Source organism: Camarhynchus parvulus, chromosome 6 (genome assembly GCF_901933205.1).
Source record: "Camarhynchus parvulus chromosome 6, STF_HiC, whole genome shotgun sequence".
Lineage (NCBI taxonomy): Eukaryota > Metazoa > Chordata > Aves > Passeriformes > Thraupidae > Camarhynchus > Camarhynchus parvulus.
The window spans coordinates 881965-906170 of record NC_044576.1 but is presented as its reverse complement, the minus strand read 5'-3'; the positions used below and the strand labels follow the sequence as shown (position 1 = coordinate 906170).

The 24206-nt window shown below is 44.6% G+C and overlaps 1 protein-coding gene across 1 annotated transcript; it reads left to right on the top strand.

The window, feature by feature from the left end:
• The first annotated feature begins 5164 nt into the window (after positions 1 to 5164).
• Positions 5165 to 22511, top strand: TSPAN15 (tetraspanin 15). Its single transcript, XM_030951309.1, has 8 exons — positions 5165 to 5319; positions 9692 to 9877; positions 11620 to 11694; positions 14053 to 14148; positions 15760 to 15876; positions 17852 to 17899; positions 19228 to 19344; positions 21740 to 22511. The coding sequence occupies exons 1-8, from the start codon at positions 5224 to 5226 to the stop codon at positions 21881 to 21883; spliced, it is 879 nt and encodes a 292-aa protein (XP_030807169.1). The 5' UTR covers positions 5165 to 5223; the 3' UTR covers positions 21884 to 22511.
• Positions 22512 to 24206: the final 1695 nt, after the last annotated feature.

Sequence of the window (24206 nt, the reverse complement as noted above, 5' to 3'; positions counted from 1 at the left end):
ACCCAAATCTTTTAGAAAAAAAGAATTTATTTCTCCATTATCGAGTTCCTTCTGCCTCAATCAGCCCTGAAAATGCCATCAGGATTCAGAGGAAGAAGCTGACACTGCCCAGACAGAATCCTGTGTTTGAATGGAATTTCTGCATCATGGATGAGGTGTAGGAATATGCAACAGGCTGTTGCTTTTAAGGGTTAATCCTCTGTTAACGTGGGGCCTTTTTCAGGCTTATTCTGCCCAGAAAGAGATACCTGGGCTGTCTGTAACTCTTTGTTTTTATTGTCTCATATTGTCCTCATCCCAATTGTTCAAATTTTTATTAATCTAATTATATTACTATTTTTATAACCATTTTATTACTACTAAACTTTTAAAATCTTAAAAACAAATGATTGGCATTTTTCACACTTTTAAAGAAATTCATACCTGTAGTCCTGCACGTGATGTCTCCTCCTCTTCCCTGCAGGTAATCCCTCTCACCTCCCTACCCACAAACTGAAAATGCACACTTGTACACATCTTCCAGGGTGCATCTCAAAGCTTTTCCAGGTGCTTCTTCCAAGTCTTACACCTCATTAAGCAGCTTAGGGACCTTCCACTTTCTGTACACAGTTCAGGAAGGCTGTTCATGACTTGCAATACCAGTTCAACAGCTGATAGTGTTCTTCAATGTTTTTTTAATATGCTGTCTGAAATCCCTGCAAATTTGAAGGGGAACAGGAGCAAAAACCTCCAGACATTTCACTGGGAGTGCACCGAAGTGGTTTATCAGTTACAGAAAGTAGAATGGAAGTGAGTGCTCAGAAAAAGGGCTGCACTTATTGACCCTTCAGTGGGGAAGCTGTAGCCTCTCTTGGCTGGCTTTGAGGGCATTCAAGGTGCTCAGGTTTCTTAGGAACCTTTTGGTGACCCATCTGCCTTGGTTCCTGATCTGTTACTCAGGTGATAATCGACAGCCGCCACCCTTTGGCCAACATTTCATCGTACGAGTCAGGAGGGATTTGCCTTCCTGCATCCACACCCACTCCTTTTATTCCTGGGCTGGTTGAGCATTGACAAGGTTATCATCCTGGAGCCTGGCCAGCCATTTAGTGTGTGCTATCAGCCTTTTGGCTTGGAAACTGCAGCAATTTTTGACACAGGCCGGCTCCAGATTCCTCAGGGAAGTCACATTTGCCTGAGGCAGTGGGTAAAACCTGCCTCAGCAGTGGTTTTGGAGTTACACCAGAGAAAGAGATCACCTGAGAGCAGGGGGTTTGGGTTTGGCTGGTTTCACGGTTGTTTTTATTATGGGCAGGATTGTCAAGGCCAAACGTTACAGTGCTGAGTCACCAGCCCCAGGTCTGAGCAAAGGGTGAGAGATGCAAACAGAAGATGTGGGTCTGCAAGGTCAGGAAGGGAGATTGAGGGGGGTTTTGTGCTTTGGGAACATAATGCAAGGTCATGTAGGCAGTAGAGGCTTTAATTGTGTTGCAAGTTGGACTCTGCTGTTGGAGGAAGAACCTTTGTCCAGGGAGCAGCTCTGAGAGCAGGACAGGAGGACCATGAGCATCCACCTGGGCTGGGGCAAAGTGCAGCTCCCTCAGCCGGAGCTGGGCTGGAAGGAAGCAGCAAAATTGCCTCTGGTAGCACTGAAAAGCTTTGGCTCTTTCTGATGTGGTTTGGCGCGGGGCTAGCTGTAGTTCACTTTGTTCCACAGAGCTCCTAAAGCCCTGGGGCAAATGCTCTGCAGTCCTTGGCTCTTGGTGTCTTCAGGACAGCCCCTGGCTGTGAGTGAGGAAATGTGAAAGTTACTGATCCTTAATATTGTGAAAAACGCCAATCACTTGTTTTTTTAAATTTTAGAAGTTTAATGATAATAAAATGGTTATAAAAATAGCAATATAATTGGTGTAATCATAATTTGAACAATTGGGATTAGGACAATATGAGACAATAAAAACAAAGAGTTACAGACAGCCCAGGTACCTCTTTCTGGGCAAAATAAGCCTGAAAAAGGACACATGTTAACAGAGGATTAACCCTTAAAAGCAACAGCCTGTTGCATATTCCTACACCTCATCCATGATGCATAAATTCCATTCAAACACAGGATTCTGTCTGGGCAGTGTCAGCTTCTTCCTCTGAATCCTGACTGAGTCTTCAGGGCTGAGCAAGGTGGGAAGAACTCGATAATGGAGCAATAAATTCTTTTTTTCTAAAAGATTTGGGTGTCCTGTGGCTGCTATCTCAGTGCGAGTCCTTTCTTTAAATAAAAGTATCTCACATAGCATAGTTTCTATTTTAACATTATGTTATAACCTAAAACTATATTTAACACACTACTTAAGAGAGTTAATACAGCAGAACTTTCTAACACAACACATATAATATTCATTTGAATATTTGCAAAAAGCCAATCAGAAAAGACACATTTTTCACAATATGAACAAACCCACTGCTAGTTGTGCTGTTGGATGGTCCCAGGAGCAGATGCTGTAATGAACAATCTGCCAGGCTCTTCATTGGCAACCTGCAGCCCTGTGCTGCACTGGGCTCAGGGGGAGAGAACACAATCCTGATGGACCCTTAGGCAGTCCATAAAATCTTACTTTAACCACCATTTGCTGCCAAACTATAGCTGTGTCCAGAAATCCTGCCGTTTGTATAGACAAAGTCTGGGATTCAGGAAAAGAAAGGGATTGCCCAATTGTGGTCGTGCAGTTTCAAAACAGGAACCTGTTTTGATACATTGACTCAGTTCTGAGGGAAAACAACAGGAAAACAGACACTCCTTTACTCAGCTTCCCCATCCAGCAGGATGTGCCCCGAAATTTTACGTGCAGGGATCGGCACAAAGGACAAGGTAAGGTATTAAAAAATCAAACCAGAGCAATTAATTTAGTTAAACAGTCAAACAAGGAAGATGCCTAAGTGACAAGAACGTGCTTGGATGTGAATGACACCCCTGAGACCTGGAGACCATGTGACAGACACTAATTCCCAGCAACTACACGTGATGGGATTTCCAGCCTGCATGCCATTGCTGAGCGTCAGGGATGTTTGCAAATCTCTCTGAAAACTGAAGTTGTTGATATTTCAGAGGATGACTGCTCTAGGACATTGTATTCCTGTCAGAAGCATTAGAGGTGAAGAGCTGTTCTGTTGCTGGCAGTGTCCTGGGCTGGATTGTTTTCCAGAAGCAGAATTTAGTAGCACTGCAGGCAATAGCAATAGTACTTTTTATAACAGAATTATCCAGGGATATTTTTTAGCCTTTAGAAACGAGACGTTGGTGCATTGTGTGACCTAAAGAAATGATGTGTGACAATGTTTACACAGTTCTCATAGGCAGCTCAGAGGTTTCCCAGTCTCTTTGCCGGGTAACTTAGGGATGAATGCTGCCCCACTTCATCTCCCCTGACAGCAGACACTGATTTCAATGCCTGCTGTCTCTGCTCCGGGCCAGGCTCAAACAACCCACTCTGTGACAGTTCTCTGCCGCTTTGAATGGGACTTTTCTCCCCGGGGGGAAAATAGCCCTTTGTGGGACAGGAGTGCAGCACGGCGGGTTGGAAAGGGCTGATTTCATCGCGGAGGCATGGATGGAGTTCGCAGTTCCTGCTCCAGCTCGGAGCTGCTGGGGATGGGGATGGAGCCGGTGCAGGCAGAGCCCGCGGCCGGTGCGCTGTGCCCGGTAGCTGCTGCTGCTGGCAGGAGCCTCATGTCACAGACGTGTTTGATGAGAAATCCTTTCCTTAGGATTCTTTCTCCTGAGAAGCTGAGAGGCCTCAGGAACAAAATGTAAACATTGGTTATCTGCTGCTGTGGAATGCAACAGGTGCATCTGTGATTGGTCTCATGTGGTTGTTTCTAATTAATGGCCAATCACACTGAGCTGGTTGGGACTCTCTGTCCAAGCTACAAACCTTTGCTATTCATTCCTTCTTTTTCTATTCTTAGCTAGCCTTCTGATGAAATCCTTTCTTCTACTCTTTTAGCATGGTTTTAATATAATATATATGATAAAATAATAAATCAAGCCTTTTGAAATATGGAGTCAGATCCTCGTCTCCTCCCTCATCCTTGGACCCCTGCGAACACGGTCACACCTGACCCTCCCTGCATGTGCAATGGCCTGGGTGACACAGAGACAGGGAAATGCCCCGGAACGCTTCCTCGTGCCCGCAAAGGGCACAGGGATTCTGCTCTGCCAGTTTTGGGATGCTCCATCAAAAACCTTCCCACGGGCGGATTTTTGTCCCGGCTGTTTCAATGGCCATGGCAGAGCTCTGGGGATGCGGGTGGCGCTGCCAGATTCCTGTGGGAGCAGCTGGATCTGCTTCTCCTGCGGGGCTAAGCCCGAGAGAGCGAGTGGCCGGGTGCTTGTTTGCTGAGGGAATTGAAGAGAGGAAAAAAGGGGAAGGGAGGAAGAGAGAAGAGAAGAGAAGAGAAGAGAAGAGAAGAGAAGAGAAGAGAAGAGAAGAGAAGAGAAGAGAAGAGAAGAGAGAAGAGAAGAGAAGAGAAGAGAAGAGAAGAGAAGAGAAGAGAAGAGAAGAGAAGAGAAGAGAAGAGAAGAGAAGAGAAGAGAAGAGAAGAGGAGAGGAAGGAAGGAAGGAAGAAGGAAGGAAGGAAGGAAGGAAGGAAGGAAGGAAGGAAGGAAGGAAGGAAGGAAGGAAAGGAAAGAGAGAAAAGAAAGAAAGAGAGAAAGAAAGGAAGAAAGGGAGAAAGAGAGAGAGAAAGAGGGAAAGAAAAAGAGAGAGAAAGAAGGAAAGAAAAAGAAAGAAAGAGAAAGAGTGAAAAGAAAGAGAGAAAGGAAGAGAGAAAGAAAAGGAAGAAAGGAAGAAAGGAAGAAAGGAAGAAAGGAAGAAAGGAAGAAAGAAAGAAAGAAAGAAAGAAAGAAAGAAAGAAAGAAAGAAAGAAAGAAAGAAAGAAAGAAAGAAGAGAAAAAAATAAGATAAAAGAAAGAAAGAGAGAAAGAAGAGAAAGAAGGAGAAAGAAAAGCGACAGGCGAAGGCGCAGCTCTCCAGCCGCTCCCGTGTCGCTCCCGGCGCCGCTCCCGGTGCCGCCGCTGCCGGAAGCGCGGGCGGGGCCCGCCCGTCGGGGCGGCCGCTCGGGCCCGGGCGGGGCGGCGGGCCCGGGAGACGAGGAGGAGGAGGAGGAGGGCCGGGCAGGGGCGGCGGGCCCGGGAGAGGAGGAGGAGGAGGGCCGGGTAGGGGCGGCGGGCCCGGCAGGTGCCGCGGGAGGATGGCGGCGGGGGACCCGGAGCAGGCGCGGTACTGCGGGCGGCTCTCGTACCTGTGCCTCAAGCTGAGCCTCATCACCTACTCCACCACCTTCTGGGTGAGCAGCGCGGGGCCGGGGCCGCTCCGGCAATGCAGGGGTGCTCCGCGGCTGTCACACCCGGGGTGTCACGCCGCGGCCGTGACACCTTGCCGAGGCACGGACAGACTGGTTCTGGCGGATGGCGCTGGAAGGTTGGCAGGTGAAGATCGCTCAGGTGCGCAGGGAGCGCGGCTCTGCCTGCGGGGCAGGTGGGCAGATGGAGCCTTTGCCCCGCCGCGGCACTCACCGCTGTGTGGCTGTGCCCTGCCCCGAGCTCGGCAGGGGGAGGCTGCCGGGCTGCAGAGTCACAGGTGGGTGGCACCTGCTGTCCTCATCCAGGTGAAGCCAGAGAGTCCCAGGCGATGGGTCCAGACTGTGACCACTGAGTTCTGACGTGTGGTAAATCCACACCAGGCACCCCCGGGCTGGAGGAGCCCTTGGGGCCCTTTGCAAGTGGGGGTTTCTTTCTCTCTCTTTCTTCCTTTCTTTCTTCCTTTTCTCTCCTTCTTTCTTTCTTTTCTCTCTCTTTCACTTCCTTCCTTCCTTCCTTCCTTCCTTCCTTCCTTCCTTCCTTCCTTCCTTCCTTCCTTCCTTCCTTCCTTCCTTCCTTCCTTCCTTCCTTCCTTCCTTCCTTCCTTCCTTCCTTCCTTCCTTCCTTCCTTCCTTCCTTCCTTCCTTCCTTCCTTCCTTCCTTCCTTTTCTATTTTTCTCTCTCTCTTCCTTTTTCTTTGCAAGCACTGTGATTTTTAAAGGTGCTTTTTTCAGGCTCTGGGAAGATGCTGGCTCCAGGTGGTGCTGGTGTCAGAGGTGCTCAGGCCGGGATTTTTCTATCTGGCTTTTTCGCTTGAAACGCTGCTCAAGTTCTAGTTTGGCTGGTCTGTTTTTGTCTGTCATGGTATCTACCATTAGGCTTTTTTGCTTTGCTGCGTGGCAGAAGAGGATTAGATCCACCAGGTTTGATAGTGAATGTCAGATTCACCCTGGGATTTAATGAACAAAGACTGAAATGCCAAGAGTTCGGGTGCAATTCAGGCGTTTTGGGATCTCGGGTATCTTTTGTCTGTTTTAGCAGAGAAACCAACCCTTGGGTTTAGACTCCTGATGCTCCCTGTGTTCCTCCACAACTATTCTGCCGTTGTGAGTTTCAGGAAAGGGAAATTCAAATTTATTTATTTAACTCAGTGTTATTTTTTGCAGCATGTCCCTCGCAGAGGTCCGTGCTCGTTGTCTGCTCTGCATTTTCTGTCTGCAGCAAGGGCCCTGGCTGGTGGGATGTAAACATCCATCTGGGGGCAGAGAAAGGGCCCTTCTGAATCCATCCTCGCAGGACAAAGCCTCTTTCAGGCAGCCCGAGGATTTTATTTACTCTTTGTAGTCGCTGGCTCCGGATTTTCAATGCTCTGCCCTGGTTTATAAACGAGAGCTTCCATTTGTTGGCCGGGGGGGATGGTTTGCTCTGGGAGGGGGGAGGATGGGGGCTGGGAGGGGGGGAAGGAAGGATGGGGGAGGACAGGGGGGTGTTTTGGGAGGGCTGGTGCTGGGCAGCATCCTGCTGGTGCTGTGTGAGGCGCGTGGGCATCGCCCGCGGGATTTCCTTTTGTTGCGGCTCAGCCAAGCAGATCTCATCAGCTGGAAATGTCACTTCTCAGCGCTGCTGAGTTTGTTGGTTTGGGTTTGGTTTTTTTCCTTTAGTCAGTGTAAATGGAAGTAAAGCTGGGGGAGAGTTGGCTTTCTTGAATGTTGGGTGGCTTGTGGTGTTGTGCTGCTGTTTGGGGCTTTGTCCCGCTGGATGCTGAGTTCATTCGGTTCCCTCCCTGCTGCTGCAGCTCCTCTGGTACCTCATGAGTGATGAAGTCCCAGATCTGAGTCCCCAGGATGGATTTAAACCCCCAGGAACTAAATACCAACCTTATCCAAAGCAGAAGGGAAATTAAAGCGTTGCTGGGATTGCCGGGAGGGAATGTTTGCTACAGGCCTTGTGGTCTTCCCCTGTCACCCCGGGCTTTTTAAAAGCTGCTGTCACTGTAACTCTTCCAGACACCTCTGGAGAAGGTGAATGGGGCTGTCATGTAATTTGGGGTGAATGGGGCTCTGGTGTAATCTGGGGTGAATGGGGCTGTCATGTAAAGTTCTTGCCCAGCTGAAACAAAATCCAGCGTTTTAAGCAGAAGGTGCTGTTGTTGAGCTTTATTTAAGAGAAAGATCTGTAAACACAGGGTTAAAGCTTCTGCTAATAAATAAATTCTTCTCCTTTCTCTTGGGAAAGCAGCTTCTGTGTGTGTGAAAGCCCCAGAGAAATCCCCTGGTGTTTGCTGGTGGATGCTCACTCGGTGTGAGTCAGGGCAGTTGGTTTTTCCTGTGCTCACAGCTGGAGTTGCCAGGCTGGAGCTGTTGTGAGGGATGCAGGATTTTGTAAACAGCCCCTGGGGTTGTGTCCCCAGCCCAGGCACAGACAGGGGGAGAGGCTGGGCTGGGATGGATGCTGGGTTTGCACATCTGCTTGCCACCACTAAATGCTGCTGTTGGTTTGACCAAAAGTTGAAAAGATTTTTATTAAATGCTTAAAAAAATAGAAGATAATGAAAGCATAAGTCTGGGAGAGTGTGGGAGCGCAGATGGAAGTGAAAATGGATGAGGATATGTGTGTATAAAGATGCTATATGTATTTATGTATCTTAAGTTCTTAAAGTAGGAAGTATCTTGTATTTTACTTACAGGCACCTTTTAGTCAAAAACCCCCTGAAATTTAATGCTTTGATGAGAAAACTATGGTTAAGAAAAGGACATTTCAGTAAAAAGTTCTAGTCTTGGAACAGCACTCCTCTGAAATTCTGATAATCCCCATCAAGCTTTAATACCGGTGGTTTATGTCCAGTGTTTCTTTGTTTTTGTTTTTTTTTAACTTTTTAAACAAGGGATCTACCAGGCAAGAGTTATTGCTGGTAATGGCACTTCAGTATTTGCAGGAGAATCTGGTTTTGGGGTTGCTCTCAATTTGCTCAAATTTTAACTTGCTTTTTAAATAGCTTCAGTATATTTCCTTTTTATGGGTGAACCCTTCTGAGAATTTTCTCCCTTTTAATGACAAACTGGTGGCATTCCCTACATATTGTCCTTCGGTGTCATTATTCATTTCCACAGAAAATCAGGAACTTCCAGTGAGTTGCTATTTATTTTAAGCTATCCCATAATTTAAAAAGTATTTCAGCTGTTTGGCTCATGAACTGGTTACTCACATCATGTGTCCCTCTAGCCCTTGGTCTGGGATATACGGTGTCGCATCCAAAATTAAGAAGTGAAATTAAAAATTAAGAAGTACAATTAAGAAGCCTTGGTGTGCAGAGAGCAGACTTGTGTTTCCTGTGGAAATGTCAGGTCAGGAAAGGGGAGTGTTGTTTATCACATTGCCAGAATGATTGATTTGTGTCTGGTCTCTTCCCTCAGGATGTGCCTGGCTGCTGGAGTCGGCAGCAAAGTTTTTCCACTGCAATTTTCGTAATTAAATATTGTGGGCTATTTTTAATTTCAATTAATTCAGCATAATTCAAAGTGATTTGCAGCACGCTGTAGTTTTAATACCACATGATTTAGACTTAACTAATTATTTTGATTGAAATATCTTTTCCTTGCTAAACATGTCCCTTCCTATTGCCAAATGATTTAGACTTATCTGATTATTTTGATTGAAATATCTTTACCTTGCTAAATGAAATACGTCCCTTCCTGTTTCACTTGTCAGCTTTATCTGGTAGTTGCTCAAGGAGGTGATATAATTTCAAACTTGGTTGTTTGGTTTTTTTTTTTATTTGGTTTTTAATCTGGTGCCTTTCTCCTGCTGGCAGCAGGAGTGGAGGTATAGGAAATATCTGCCTGTATTTACTGAGCCCAAATACAGCAGGAGTTAATATGAAGGGACAGACAGGCTGTTTGCAGACCAGCCTGGAAACTGGGTTCTGTTAGAAGCACACATATATTTCTGTATATTTATACACACAGAGAGAAGGACAGACAGACACAGAAAGGAGGGTCATTAATGCCATGGCAGTGGCTCATATATGTAATAGATGTGATCTCAGATGGGTAATAAATTACATTTCAGCCAGTGATGTATATTTTGATTGGTTTAACTTCCAGAATGTTAAAACATGATGAAATATATTTTTGAAATGATCAACTTTCATTTTTTTCCAACTCAGCTCTTTTTCTTCTTTAGTCTTTGAGGGTTTCTAAATTTTTTTTGTTTTAATCCAAACTTCTGCTTTGGATGTTTCATTGTTTAGAATGAATCCTGAAGTGAGCGGTTCCTGTGTACTCACAGCCTGTCATCTCTGTGTTTGCTGGCGGAAAAAATAACATGTCATTGATGTTAAATAATCTGTTTCTCTTCCAGGTGATCGGAGCCCTCGTCCTCGGCGTTGGGATTTATGCAGAAATTGAAAGACAGAAGTACAAAACTCTAGAAAGTGCCTTTCTAGCCCCAGCAATTATTTTAATACTTCTGGGCATTGTAATGTTCCTGGTATCCTTTGTGGGTGTACTGGCTTCTCTGAGAGACAATTTATGCCTTCTGCAAGCAGTAAGTGTTGGAATTTTTATTCCTAGTTTCTAAGGCTTGTTGCTTTTGCTTTTCCACTCTGAATTCACATCCAGAACTCTGTCTGCACTGAAAAATATTTTAACAAGGTTTCTTTTTTTCTAATTAAATCTGAATTTAATGGCTCCTTCCCAGCAGTTCAGGTGTTATGGAAGCTGAGCAGGAATGTGAGTTATTATCAGGCGGTGTGTATCTTGTGCAATCTCAGCTGCTGACGTGCCAGCTGATGCTGGGTGTCAGCCCAGGGGCCCTGGCTCAGTTGCCAGGGTCTGTCTGTCCTCCCTGGGCAGTGCAATGCAGAGGGGAGATGCAGAAATGTGTGTCCAAAGTTAGACATGGAGCTTTGAGAGGGAGAAATGAAAGGCACGAGGTTTTTCTCCCCAGTGCCTCTGAAAAGGTGAATTTTAGGGAAATCCCTGTGGCTGCAGATGGAAGCTGCACGTGTGACTAATTAAAATTAAGGTGTGCAAACTTCATTTCCACCTGCACAGAATCACACAGAGTTTGGGTTGGAAGGGACCTTTTAAAGGCCGCCTGGTCTGACCCCTTGCAGTGAGCAGGGTCACCTTCCACCAGACCAGGCTGCTCAAAACCCGACCCAGCCTGGCCTTGTCACATCAGTGCAGTCTAACAAAATGCCAAATTCCTGGCTTGTTATGGAGGGCAAGGCCAGAAATAACCATGGATTTTGAAGCTATACTGGAATTTTACTGAGAGCCCCTCCTCAGGCTTCTTCCCCACTGAGCATGGTGGTGTGTCGGATGCCAGGAACATTTTCAGTTCCCGTCCTGGTGGCAAACCCAGCTGGGCATTGAACAAAGCAAGTCCCTGATGCCAGCTTCCCGGGCAGATTCCAGATTTAGCAGGAGAAAAGACACCTGTCTGGTGAATTCCTGACCCTGAGCACACAGGAGTTAAAGCACCTTTCAGGGGAGAGCGCGAGGGATTATTTTCAGACAAGGGATCTGAAAACTTCACTGCTGCTGAAGCTCATTGTTACACAGCAGACCTAAATTCACTCAACACCTGTCTTTTATGCCTGAAGGGTTGGGAAAACATTTCAAATACTGGCATGCAGCAGCTCTCTCACAGTGCAATGGATTTTTTAATGTTTTTTCACATTTTGCACACGCTTTGATGGGCAGTCATGGATGCACACGTGGTTGTATGTGAGTGCACTTGTGAGCACATGTATATACACAGGCAAATAAACGTGGGAAGCAGCACATAAAAGCTACTAAGCCTGGAATTTTGCTCTGATTTAGCACTGGCAGTGTAGAAGAAGGTGGTTTGGATTATCTTAAGGTGTGCTGCTGCTTTATCCACTAATTGAAAGCTAACAGGTAAGTGCTGGTTTTGTAGGAAGCAAAGATAAAAACATGAAGTGTGGTTTGTTTTCAGCAGCCCATCAATGTGCTTCTCTGGGATGCTGGTGTGGAAAGGAATATCTTGGCAGGATAATTTCCTCTAATGGTTTTGAGTCCGTTCAGAGCAGAAAAATAATGTGCTTGCCAATTGGGCAAAACCCAGAATAATTTAAGTAAGGAAAAAAGGCTTTCTCCTGACATTGACAGTTTCATAAGAACAAACCCATAATTTTGTGTTTTCCTTTAAAATCGCATGCTGAAAGCCAAGTTTATTGGCAATAGAATGCTAAACTTGAACTAATTTCAAGAGTAATTGGAGTTCTGGCTAATGACTCACTTGCACTTGTTTTCCTGCAGTTCATGTACATCCTTGGCATCTGCCTGCTGATCGAGCTGACAGGTGGAGTGGTGGCCCTGATCTTCAGGAACCAGGTGAGCTGCTTGCTTCAGGTGCTGGCATGGTTGAGCTCTGCTAAACAACAGCTGCTGTCTTGGCTTGGAAGAACAGGTGCCTGCTAAGGAAGGCAGGAACATCCCCTGAAATGGAGAATGTGAACCCCCACCCCTGCTTGGAATTGCTATAAATTTTAAAATAAGGGGCTCTCAGGCAAAAATATGGGAGCAGGAATAACAGTTCTTTAATAGGGAAGACAATAAAAGGATAAAATGAACAATGCAGTAAACCAAAACAACACTGAGAGAGTCAGAACCCAACCTGACACCCTGTGGGTCAGGGTGCTGGCAGCAGTCCCATTGGAATTGTGGCTCAGCCCTCCTGCAGTGTCAGGGGTGGTTCTGCTGGAGCAGGGATCCTGCAGAAAGCTGCAGTCTCTTCCTCTGAAGATCCAGGGGAAGAGGCAGCTGCTGTTCCTCTGGGCAATCCAGTGGAGAAGCCGTGCTGGTGTTCCAGAATCGCCAGATTATATCCAGGTAGGAATGCTTGGCTCCTCCCTCTGGGCTCACATCTCCCAATGGGATGCTGCAGTTCTTATCAGCCATGCAGGGACATTCAATAGCTGTTATCAGCTGGTGTCTCCCCAGTTGTGGAAGAGATAAGGAAAGCTGCCCACTGGACAGAAGACAGCTGCCATACAGATGGTAATAGAATACATCTTGCCTTGCTGTCTGGGGCAGCTGCTCAAGTTGTCCCCTGAGCAGTCCTTGACAGAGCTCTGGAGTCAGCTCCAGGCTTTTCAGGGCTCAGCAGTGGGGTCTGTCACTGTTCTGGAGAGGAATTCCAGGTTAAGGAGCTTGGAGGAAGTCTGGTGGCTACAAATGTGCAATACAGGCAGAATGAGTTTCCAGCTCTTGGTGGATGACAGAATGCTTTCTTCTGTTTTGCCATCTGGGTCTGACTGCTGATTTGGGACGTTTCCAGACAGATTTGGAGGCTGTTGTTTTTTAATGGTCCAGTGTTTTGCCTCAGTTGAAGGACAGCCCTTCCCTGCCCATGTCCATAAGCAACATAACAAATTTATACAGGAGACTCCATCATTGACAAGCATGCTATAGCTGTATTCAACCTTTGATTTTTCTGCACAGAAAGCAGCAGACTATTCAGTTAGACATGCTTTAAAACATAAATGTTTTCACTATGGCAAGTACTAGATGCCTATGCTTTGATTTATAGCAGGACAGCTACACTTAGGGACAGCTTTCTTCCCTTGTTTTTCAAGGTTAGTGGAGAAGTTTGGGTCAGTATGGGGAGAAAAGAAAGTATTTATGGAAGTTTAGTGTAGTAGCCTCTATATATGTCCTGTTTGTTTTGCATGTCATGTGCATTTCCCCCCATTTCTTTCTCTACTTCCTTTTCAAATCTGTAGAGTCTAAATGAGGTTTTTGACCAGCTAGGAGGGTCTTGTATTGTTTCTCATCACTGATGTGATAATATTTTTTGTTCTGGTTAGTTTGTGGGTGTTGCGGTTTGTCATACTGAGAAGATGAGTGGGTGTATTTCAGGTTTTCTGACCTGTAAGGCTTTAACTTTGTCATTTCAGCAGCTGGATTGAAAGGAAAGTTGTTACATTCTGGTAGTGATTAGTCCCTGGTTTTGCTGTGCTGAGATCATGCTGGATCTTGAAAACTAAATACTCTTTTTTTTTCTTTTCTCTCATCTTCTGAACTTTAAAAACAGTTTGTTGATATAATTTTAATATGCCATGCTGAGGAGACACTATTTTACATCTGCGTGCCACACTGCCGTATTTCTCAAAACAACCACTGTAAAACATACAAACACACCTTTTTTTCCACTCCATCTGGAGGAAAGCTCTCTATCTGGCAATTATGGACTCTTTGGAAAATCAAATTGATGGAAAATAAAATTCCTGGATGGCGGTGACGCAGCCAAGTCTGGCTGCTCGGGGCGTGGTGCAGACCACGGGGCCAAGATCCACCACCCAACCCTGCTGCTCTGCCATCCAGGAATGAGGAGGGTCCCCAGGGACAGGATCCTGGGGTATCCATGTCCCAGGGTGATGGGACCATCTCTGGGAGGTGCTGGGAGGGTCTCAGCAGTGAGAGGTGTCGCAGTGCTGGAGCTTGCCAGCCCAACCCAGCACTGAGGCTGCTTCCCTAGAGGGGAACAGATGGTTGGTCCCTGCAGGGTTTGCTAAAATGTGTTTGTAAGGAGTGTTTTGGTTTTTTCTCAAAAAAAAAAAAAGGGGAAAAAAAGCCTTTTCCTTTGTGCTCATCAGTTACACTTGTCACTTTAAGCTGCTCTTCCAATTCCGTTCCAGCCCATGTGCCCATTGTGCAACCCATGGATCTTGTTTTCCTTTCGCTTTCTAGACAATCAAATTTTTGAATGATAACATTAGAAGAGGAATCGAGAATTACTATGATGATTTAGACTTCAAGAACATCATGGATTCTGTTCAAAAGCAGGTTTGTTGGGTTTTTTTTTTTCCCTTGGACTAACTCAGCAGCAGCTTTGAGTTTTTCCAGTGGTGTTCCAATCAAATTGTTACTAATGAGATCTTGTGTGTCATCTCTTATGGTGTTGCTGCTGAGGTCAGGGCTCATGCAGCAGTCCAGCTGGATTTAAAACCATTTAAATGGTTTTAAAATTTAAAACCCTCTTACATCACTGCAAAAAGAGAGGCCCAAAATGCAGCTTTTGCCTTGGCAGGTGCAATTCAAATGCCTAAGGTCAGACCCTACAAACCTGTAGGTTTATAGTGGCCCCACAGCTGGATTGAGACAAATTCAGCCTGAATTCCAGCCATGGCCTTGCACTCAACGCTTCTGCTGGCTGGTGCAGGAGATTGAGAAGCATCTTGGTAACAGGAGGCGTTGGAAAAAGAGAAATAAAGAGAAATGAGGTGGCATTTAGGCTGCCACAATTGTGTGGCTGCTCGAGGGCATGCACAGAGCTCTTTAACAAGGTGGTTATTGGAGGGAAATACCCTTGGAAGAGTATTTACCTGTCATTAAAATTCAGAAACTGTGGTGAGCCCAGCTGGGCATTACTTAATGGCATGTGGGGTTGACTCACAGCCTTTTTTTTATTTTTTTATTTTTTTAATGAGGCTGATCTGTTGAAATGTTTATTAGGTTATTGAAGAGCACTGCCATCAGCTCAGAGGCTGTAGAAGAAGCAACAAGTGTTCAGCAAGGTGATGTCAGGGCCCATGTGATGTCTGTGACCATGCCAAGTAATGGTTATTAAAAAAATTGACTTAGGAAGTGCTCCATGTATTCTAGGACATCGTTATGGAGATGGCAGCCTGCTTTGAAAAACAAAGTTAGCATGGAAAGTCTGTCAGAAGCAGAGCATCCTGAGGAAATTTTGTCATTGGACTTCATAGTGCTTTAAATTTTCCATGCACTGCCCAAAATGATGGCTACGTTCATGTTAGTGATTAAATGAGCTCCTTCTTTCCCCTTCGTTTAAATTATAAAGGGAATATTTATATTAAGTCACTGTAAACTTGAGAGTATTTGTTTGCCAGCTTTCAGTTCTTCTAAATTACACCCACAATGTTTTGCTGAGATGATTTTATGCCTTAGAGCAATGCTTTTGTCTTTTAGATCCAGTTGGAAATGTGGTTGGAACCCTTAAAACAACTGCAGAGGTAGATTACAGGTCAGGATAGAGCCAGTGTAAAAGCACTGCTGAATGATGTCCAGAGCTGGAAAGAGAATTTCTCAGCTCAGAAAAGATGGGAGGTGCAACTTGGCACTGGGTACTTTGCTCTGGCACCCTGGGTTATAGCTGAACAGGTGACAGAGGAGAATTACCTTCATCTTTAATTCTTTTTTAATTGTATTTATAATGTACATTCATACATGCCATGCTTATAAAATGACAGAATTTTTTGGTAGCTCAGGGGCTTTTAAAATTGTTTTATTCTTACTTTGTTTTCAAAGAGTTTAAGGTAGAAATTTCCTTTTCCTTTTCCTTTTGGAATCATAGAATCATTTGGGTTGGGGAAGACCTTAAAGATCATTGAGTTTTGTGTCTTTTTTAAATTTTATTTTTATTTTTTTCTCCAGTTCAAGTGCTGTGGTGGGGAGGATTACAGAGATTGGTCCCAGAATGTGTACCACAACTGTGAGGCTCCAGGACCACTGGCTTGTGGGGTGCCCTACACTTGCTGCATCAGAAATAAGGTAACTCCTGGCCCCTCAGCATCACTGCTGTTCACCCAAAAAGGAACCTGACTTCAGGAGGTCTGGGTGAGAAGTGAAGGAAAATGGGTCCTTTCCCCCCTGTATCACAGGAAGGTGTTTGTTACGTGTGCACACTCATTTTTGGTGCGTGGGAATGGGTCTGTTTAAATCTGTGATGAGCTTTGATTTATTCTCAGAAACCAAAGCTAGACAGTGATGCTTTGAGTCTTAGCTGTTTTAGAATAAGAACCTGCAGCTGGATGGAGCAGAACAACTCAGGATTTTGCCTTCAGGAAAGGGGAAGGTGCTAAAATAAAAACTTCTCCAGGGAAAAACACTGAAATAAAAACTTCTCCAGGGAGTATATTCACTGCCAGCTGGGGAAGGGAGGATTAGGCTGCTTGCATCCCATGAAGTGTTAAGCTCAGGGGAGTTGAAGGAGGGCAGGAGAAGCCCCAGATGGAGGTGTGGTCCCTGCACGGTGAGGGCTGGTGGCTCTGAGCAGGAGATGCTGCTGCTGCTGAGCCCTGTGTGGAGCCAGCACCAGGGCTGTGCATGGCTGCCCCAGGAAAAGACAGCCAGAAGGTGCATCAATCTTACTGTGTTTGACAAATCCTTCCAAATACAGTCTGGTTTCTGTCCTGGAAAGCTGCAGATATGGTTTGTGATTACTCATGGGCTTTGTAGTCATGGAAAACTCCAGCTAATGTGGGTGCCTGGGTTCTGATCCTCTGTAAAAGCCTCCTGCCAACAGCAGCCCTTGCTGGGGGGGCTCTGAAGGAACTATCTTCGTGTCAAATTGTTTATTAAACACTTACATTAGTGGAGCAGATAGAAATTAGCCTCAAATGCTTATAATCCTCAGTTTCCAATGCGTTTATCTCTGCTGTGTGCATTTGCTTATGCCACGACGTCCTGTTACAAGTTCTGTGTTTAAAGTTAAAGGATGGGGCTGCCCTCCTTGTGGTGACATATTTTGGGAGTGCCCACGTGTCTGTCAGTCAGGCTTCAGCCATTTTGGGAACATGAAATCACTCACAGCCAGCACAACATGCTGGTGCCCAATACTGACACTGAATTAATTCCAAGTGGATTTATTCCCTGTGCTTGGGCAGATGGGTGCCCACACAGTTCCCAGCAGCCCTGTGGGACACTCTGAGCTTTTTCTTCTAGGAATGTGCTGAACAACTGTGAATTGTTTGTCAGACAGTTGTGTGTGTTCAAGGTGAGAGCCCAGCTTAAAAGCTTCTCATTTTCCTCCGTGCCTTTGGCTTTGTTTTCTGCCTCCTTTGGTGCCAGTGCTTTTTTACATTGGATGATTTTCGTTTTCATGATTTTCAGGTTGGCTTTTCCAGGCTTTCAACGTAGAGCCTTGGAACCCACAGAAGGCATTACATGGCTGCAGAAAATGTGTTAGTAATGTGTGGTGAACGCAAGCACTCAGTCTCTTTTGAATATATGAGTTTTATATTCATGTATAGAATGGTATCGTATGGATATTTTAATGAATTTGGTGTTGTAAACAGCATTCATAGTACTGGGAGTTATTTGGAACTGAAGATATTTCTGAGCTTAAATTTGTCATCATCTTGGCACGAAGGCTGTGTTAACCCCTGGTTTTAGTAATAAGGTGAGTTAAGTTCTTAAGGCTCTAAAAGGAAATCCAGCTGTTCCTTCTGTGGAAGCAGCTGTGTCACTCAGCTCTGTCACAGCTTGGTTTGGATGCTGGTGCCACCCTGCTTTTGTTGGATAGGGATGGCTCAAACTGTCAGTGACACACTGACAACACTCATTGCTCTAAAATCACATGGAGCTCTAACTAAATCAGACACTGGGGCTGCTGGGATAAACTGGTGTTGGACTGGGAAATGACCCTGTCATTGCTTTCACATGAGCTGGGTGAGCACAGGGTAAAAATAATATTTCTATGGTTCCAGTTTCCTGCTGCAGTTCATGTTTGTTGTTTTCTTTTCAGACAGACATTATCAACACTATGTGTGGATACAAAACCATTGACCAAGAGGTAACGTAGCAGTGCCCACCCTGGCATGGCAGAGGCTGCTGCTTCTTTTTTTCTCTGTTATAAAAGTGTTTTCTGTGTGCTTTCATCTGCCAGGCAGTTAAATTGGCAATTAAAATGGTTCTTTTTTTCCTGGAATAATTTCTATATATGAGAAAAAAACCTCATCTTGTTTGATTTTTGTATCTTCCCTTCTTTCCATTTTCCTCGATTCCTTGTTTGTTGACGACTTCCCCATGCTAATTGCACAATTAATGCACAAAAAGCTGCTTTCAAAATGTGAAGCAGTGGCTTGAGTCAGGGAAAGCTTTTAGTACTTAGAACCCAGAGTTTCTCACTGAGTAAAATTGGCATTGATAAAAGCTGGTTTTAAGTATTTTACACTCCAGGAGTGGGTGTTTTATTTTTGAGCCCGTGGTAGCGCACCTGGAGGAGCAGTGGGATTTCCCTGGCTGTGTTGGCTGCCTTCTTCTCCCTCCAGCCTCCTCTTTAGGGAACAGCCCCAGAGGAGGGACTGCCAGCTCAAGGCAGTAATTGCAGAGTGATTAAGAGGGGAAATTGGTAATTGCATCTGCCCTGAGTTCTCCACTGCTGGCTTTGGGGTGCTGGGAGGAGGCAGGGAGGGGGCTGGTCTGGAAATCTCCTCTCCCCAGCTCATTTGAGGCACTTGGAGCACAATGCCAGCCTGGGTTGTTGGTTTTTGGGATTACTGGTTATCTTTAAATACAGCTTGTCTTCATTCACGTTCATTGATTTGTGGCTTAATCACCTGAACCTGCAGCCAGGCTCCAACACAGAGCACTTCAGCTTCTGCTTAACTTCACCCCATTCACTGCTTAGGACCCTCTGCAGCCTCAAGTGCTTTTATATTATGGGCTGGGGTCAGGGAGCAGCACAGCTTGCAGGACTGAATCTGAAATCCTCTTGTTCCTGTCCTTTATTGGGTCTTCGTGCAAACAATTTATGTTTTTCCACTGATGTGTTTTCAACTTGGGAGCAGAGATGAAAGCTAAAGAGAGACCTCTCTGCTTGCCAAGTGGTCTTAAACGAGGATTGGGTGCATTTCTTGTTGAAAAATAGCTGCAACAAACAGGTTTAAGACAATGAAGTTACTTATTTGGGTGTAGAATAACTTTTCAAAAATAGAGTGATTTGTTGAGGTGTGGAGAGCTTAACAACAGATGGAAGAGTTACTGAAGAGGTCTTTGTTGAACTCAGTGGGTTTAAGGAGGTGGGAAGGCAGACCACATCTGGCTCCCTGAGTTTTGAGGTGCCACAAGCACGTCCCAGCAGTGGAGCTCCTGCTGAGCCCTGCCTCTGGTGTTTTGCAGCGCTTGAGCGTTCAGCACGTGATCCACGTCCGAGGCTGCACCAATGCTGTGCTCATTTGGTTTCTGGACAACTACACCATCATGGCTGGAGTGCTGCTTGGCATACTGCTGCCCCAGGTGAGAGGGTGTCCACTGTGAGGGGGAACATCTGGTTTGTTGGTATGTGAAATCCCATTTGACCATAATCATCATTTTATTTTCGGATTTAATGTAACTGATAAGCTGGGATGGCATTCTGGCATTTGAACCAAAATCTCATTTGTCAGTATGTGAAATCCCGTTTAACCACAATCATAATTTTCTTTTTGAATTTAATGTTACTGATAAGCTGAGATGACATTTGGTCATTTCGTAGCATCACTGTTGCAGGGCTTGGTGAGGCAATTCCCTTTAATGTAACTGATAAGCTGGGGTGGCATTCTGGCATTTGAACCAAACATCTCATTTGTCAGTATGTGAAATCCCATTGAATTTTGAATTTAATGTAACTGATAAGCTGGGGTGGCATTCTGGCATTTGAATCAAAATCTCATTTGTCAGTATGTGAAATCCCATTTGACCATAATCATAATTTTCTTTTTGAATTTAACTGATAAGCTGGGGTGGCATTCTGGCATTTGAATCATTTGTCAGTATGTGAAATCTCATTGAATTTTGAATTTAATGTAACTGATAAGCTGGGGTGGCATTCTGGCATTTGAACCAAAATCTCATTTGTTAGAAATCCCATTTGACCATAATCATAGCTTTCTTTTTGAATGTGACTGATAAACTGAGGTGGCATTCTGGCATTTGAATCATTTGTCAGTATGTGAAATCCCATTTGACCACAATCATAATTTTCTTTTTGGATTTAATGTGACTGATAAGCTGGGGTGGCATTCTGGCATTTGAACCAAAATCTCATTTGTCAGTATGTGAAATCCCATTGAATTTTGAATTGAATGTAACTGATAACTGAGGTGGCATTCTGGCCATTTAGTAGCATCACTGTTGCAGGGTTTGGTGAGGCAATTTGCTTTTTCTAGGGTTTTTTTTTGAGTCCTGGGGCTGGGCCAACATCAAAACCACTGTTAAGTCCTATTCCCTAAACAAACATAAGTTTTTTTTTAACCTCCTTCCCTAAGTAACCTAAAAAAAAAAAATTACACTCAAAAACCTAACAAATCCATAATTAGTTAATTAGTCCGTATTTAAAATACAACAAACAAAGCTACAATTTTCAACAATAACAAAGCAATGGATTTCTACTCTGGAAAATTTCTACTCTCATTGTGGTGGTGTTCGCAGGGGTCTGAGGATGAGGGAAGAGATGAGGATCTGACTCCATGTTTCAGAAGGCTTGATTTATTATTTTATCATATATGTTATATTAAAACTATACTAAGAGAACAGAAGAAAGGATTCCATCAGAAGGCTTGCAAGGAATAGGAAAGAATGGAATGAATAACAAAAACTCATGATTCTCAGAGAGTCCGAGACAGCTGGACTGTGATTGGCCATTAATTAGCAACAACCACATGAGACCAATCACAGATGCACCTGTTGCATTCCACAGCAGCAGATAATTATTGGTTTTCTTTTCCTCTGAGGCCTCTCAGCTTCTCAGGAGAAAAAATCCTAAGGAAAGGACTTTTCATAAAACATGTCTGTGACACCTCACCATCATCAACCACAAAATAATAAAAAAAGCTAACCCTCTAAACACAAATCCTAAAAAGCATAACACAAAAAACCTGTATACAAACAATCTCTATATACAACAAACCCAATAAAAAACCATAACACGAAAAAATTCAACGCTTAAAAAAAATAACGATAGCAAAAATTGTTTTCTCAAATAATGTAAACCTATGAATCCAAACTTAATACCCTGTATGTGGTGGTGTTCAGAGGGGTCCCAGAACGAGGGAAGAGATGAGAATCTTGACTCCATGTTTCAGAAGGCTGATTTATTATTTTATGATATATGTTATATTAAAACTATAGTAAAAGAATAGAAGAAATTATTTAATCAGAAAGCTTGCAAGGAAAGGAATGGAATGATAACAAAAGCTCGTGACTCTCAGAGGGTCTGAGCCAGCTGTGACTGGACATTAATTAGAAACAACCAACATGGACCAATCACAGATGCACCTGTTGCATTCCACAGCAGCAGATAATCAATGTTGACATTTTGTTCCTGAGGCTTCTCAGGAGAAATAATCCTAAGGAAAGGATTTTTCATAAAACATGTCTGTGACATCTCACCATCATCAACCACAAAAATAATAAAAAATGCTAACTCTCACAGCCTCCAAACACAGATGCTAACAAGTATAACACACAAATACCTACATAGAAACAATCTCTGTATACAACAAACACAATAAAAAAACCATACCGCAAAAAATTTAACCCTTCAGAAAATGATAGTGAAAACTGTCTTCTCGAATAATGCAAACCTATAAATCCAAACCTGATAGCATGTACGTGTGTGATATAACAAGTGCCTTTTGTGGTTCCTTGGCAGTTCCTGGGGGTGCTGCTGACGCTGCTGTACGTGACCAGGGTGGAGGACATCATCACGGAGCACAAGCTGGGCCAGAGCCTCTTTGGGGATGCTCCTGCCCCCGCCCTGGCCGGGGCCGGCTGCTGCATGTGCTACCCTGGCTGAGGGGGAGCCCAGCCCTGCCCGAGCAGCAAACCCAGCTGGGCACACACTGGGCTGCTGCAGCAGCCAGCAGCCAGCAGTGGGGACAGCCAGGACGCAGCAGAGGGGCCCCGTGGGGCTCCTGGGGCATTAATTCCTTTGAGTGATTGCTGGGAGATAACACAGCCAGGAAAACTGGGGAAGAGCTGAGCTTCCATTTCCAGGAGCTCTCTTTGCATCTCTGGATGTCATATTTAAGTGTTTGTGCTTCTCCAGCTTTGTTTCCTTCCTCCTTCCAGAGAGATTTCTTGCTGATCCACACGGTGACCATGAAAGCTGTGTTTAATAGTGGGGTTTTATGCTAATCATGATGAATTTACTGACAATAATGGATGTGATGCTGATCGCTTTCATTGCTCAGTGCCTTTCAGTAACGGGGCAAATGCCAGTGTCAAATCAGTCAGGTAATGCTTGATCTATTTTTTAATGCAGTTTATTACTGTGTGGCTTTTGTATAAACTTACAAGATGTTTGAGTCTTGGATGTACTGTATTTTTCCCCTTTAGTAAATTAACTAGGTGATTGATGACTTTATATTTTTTGGAGTTCTGTATGTCGAGATGTTTCTAAAATTTCCTGTTGAAATAAAACCAATGAGTCGTTTTTTCTTAAAAAAAAAAGCACACGGGTTTTGTTTAAAATTATTTTTGTTTTCTTATGTAAGTTAGTCCCTAAAATGGTGAATCAAAAGGTAGAAGTGGCAGGAGCTATGATTCTGGCTTGGGTGCTGCCTGCCTGGGATTTTGGAGAGTGCCTGAACATCTGTGCCTCCCTTGCTTCTCTCAGTCCACCAAGAGCTCCGGGGTTTTTGTTGGTGCTCCTTTGTCCTGAGCGTTTCTGTGCAGTCTCTCCAGCCCCAGACAGGCCTGCAGGCAAAATGCAAAACCTAATTATCATTCATATTGCAATTAAACCCAAGTCAGGATGAGAATAAAGCAGGTTTATATCCTGAATATGAATCTCTTCTTTTCCAAACGCTTCACTAAGAAAAACAGGGCAACATCTGATATTATTCATTCCTTGCTGCTTTTTGTTGTTGTTTAAAAAAAAAAAAATTCTCGTCCTGGACATTTTTTTCCCGCTTTCTTCAAAACTCGGCATTTTCTGCTTAACTCTCTGCCTTCACCCAGAATTTCTGAACAAATTTTGTGCATTTCCAGGAGCAAAAGAAAGACTCATCTAATTCCTGGGTGTTGCTGGTGGTTTTAGGGACAGAGATCGCAGTGCCAGGTCCACAGCACGCTCTAGTGGCTGCTGCTTAACATGGCTACTACTTAATATTTAATTGCTCCTTTTCACCCAAAATTTCCTGCTCTCTGTCTTGAATGATGTGTTCTGGTAGGTTCAGAAGCCAGGTGTGTTTTAAGGGTGGGTTTGTGTACGAGGAGAGGGAGGAGGAGCAGCTTGGGAGGATGGGAAAGTTGAAGCTGGAGTTGGTTTGTAGCAGGGACAGGGCTGGGAAGGTGGCAATGACAAAGGTAATTTTCCTTTAATGACAAAATTAAGGGTTTTTTTTTTCCTAATAAATGTAAATTTGGGGTTGATGTGAAATATGAGGTAGCCCAGAAACCAGGAGGTGGCACAAGTGTGGTTAAACTTCGGGTGGTTTAAATGAAATGGGGAGAGTATTTTGGGATACAGGAGAGCATTTATCCCTAACAAAGAAAATTTGTGGGCTGTACTGGATTTTCAGCCATCCTTCACGGTGTTTGGGTGGGAGTGATGTCAACCTGACAATCACAAAGTAAACCCTGTGTGATTTTGTTTAACAAATGATTGATTCAGAATCTCCTGACCCTTCCCATTCCCTAGGATCTGAGGAAATGAACTCTTGGCTCACAGGCCACGGGGGCTGGAGGGAGGGATGATGCCTCTGGGAGGTGGCTGGAGGAGAGAGATGCAGCAATTCTCTGCTCAGCTGCCTCCTCCAGAGAGCTGATGAGAAAATTGTCTTCAGATGGGTGAAGAATGCTGATCTAATTTAATCCCACAGCTGGGCTGCTCCTCACACATGCATCCTTAACCTGCTTTAAGAAAATGCTCCTTGGCTGCTCCTTGAAAGCCTGAGACAGCTCCAGAAAATCCCAGAACTATGGATTATTCTGTGTTTGTGATTTTCAAGCGCTCTGGCAGCTGTGAGCTGCCAGTGGTTCATGCTCCATGTGTTCCTGCTTTCCATCAGGGCTCAGAAAAAGAGATTTACCTCTCTATTCCTGGGTGAGCTGGGTGCCCGGCTGGAGCACCGTGCACAGGATGTAAAAATAATAAACAAATACAAATCAATGCA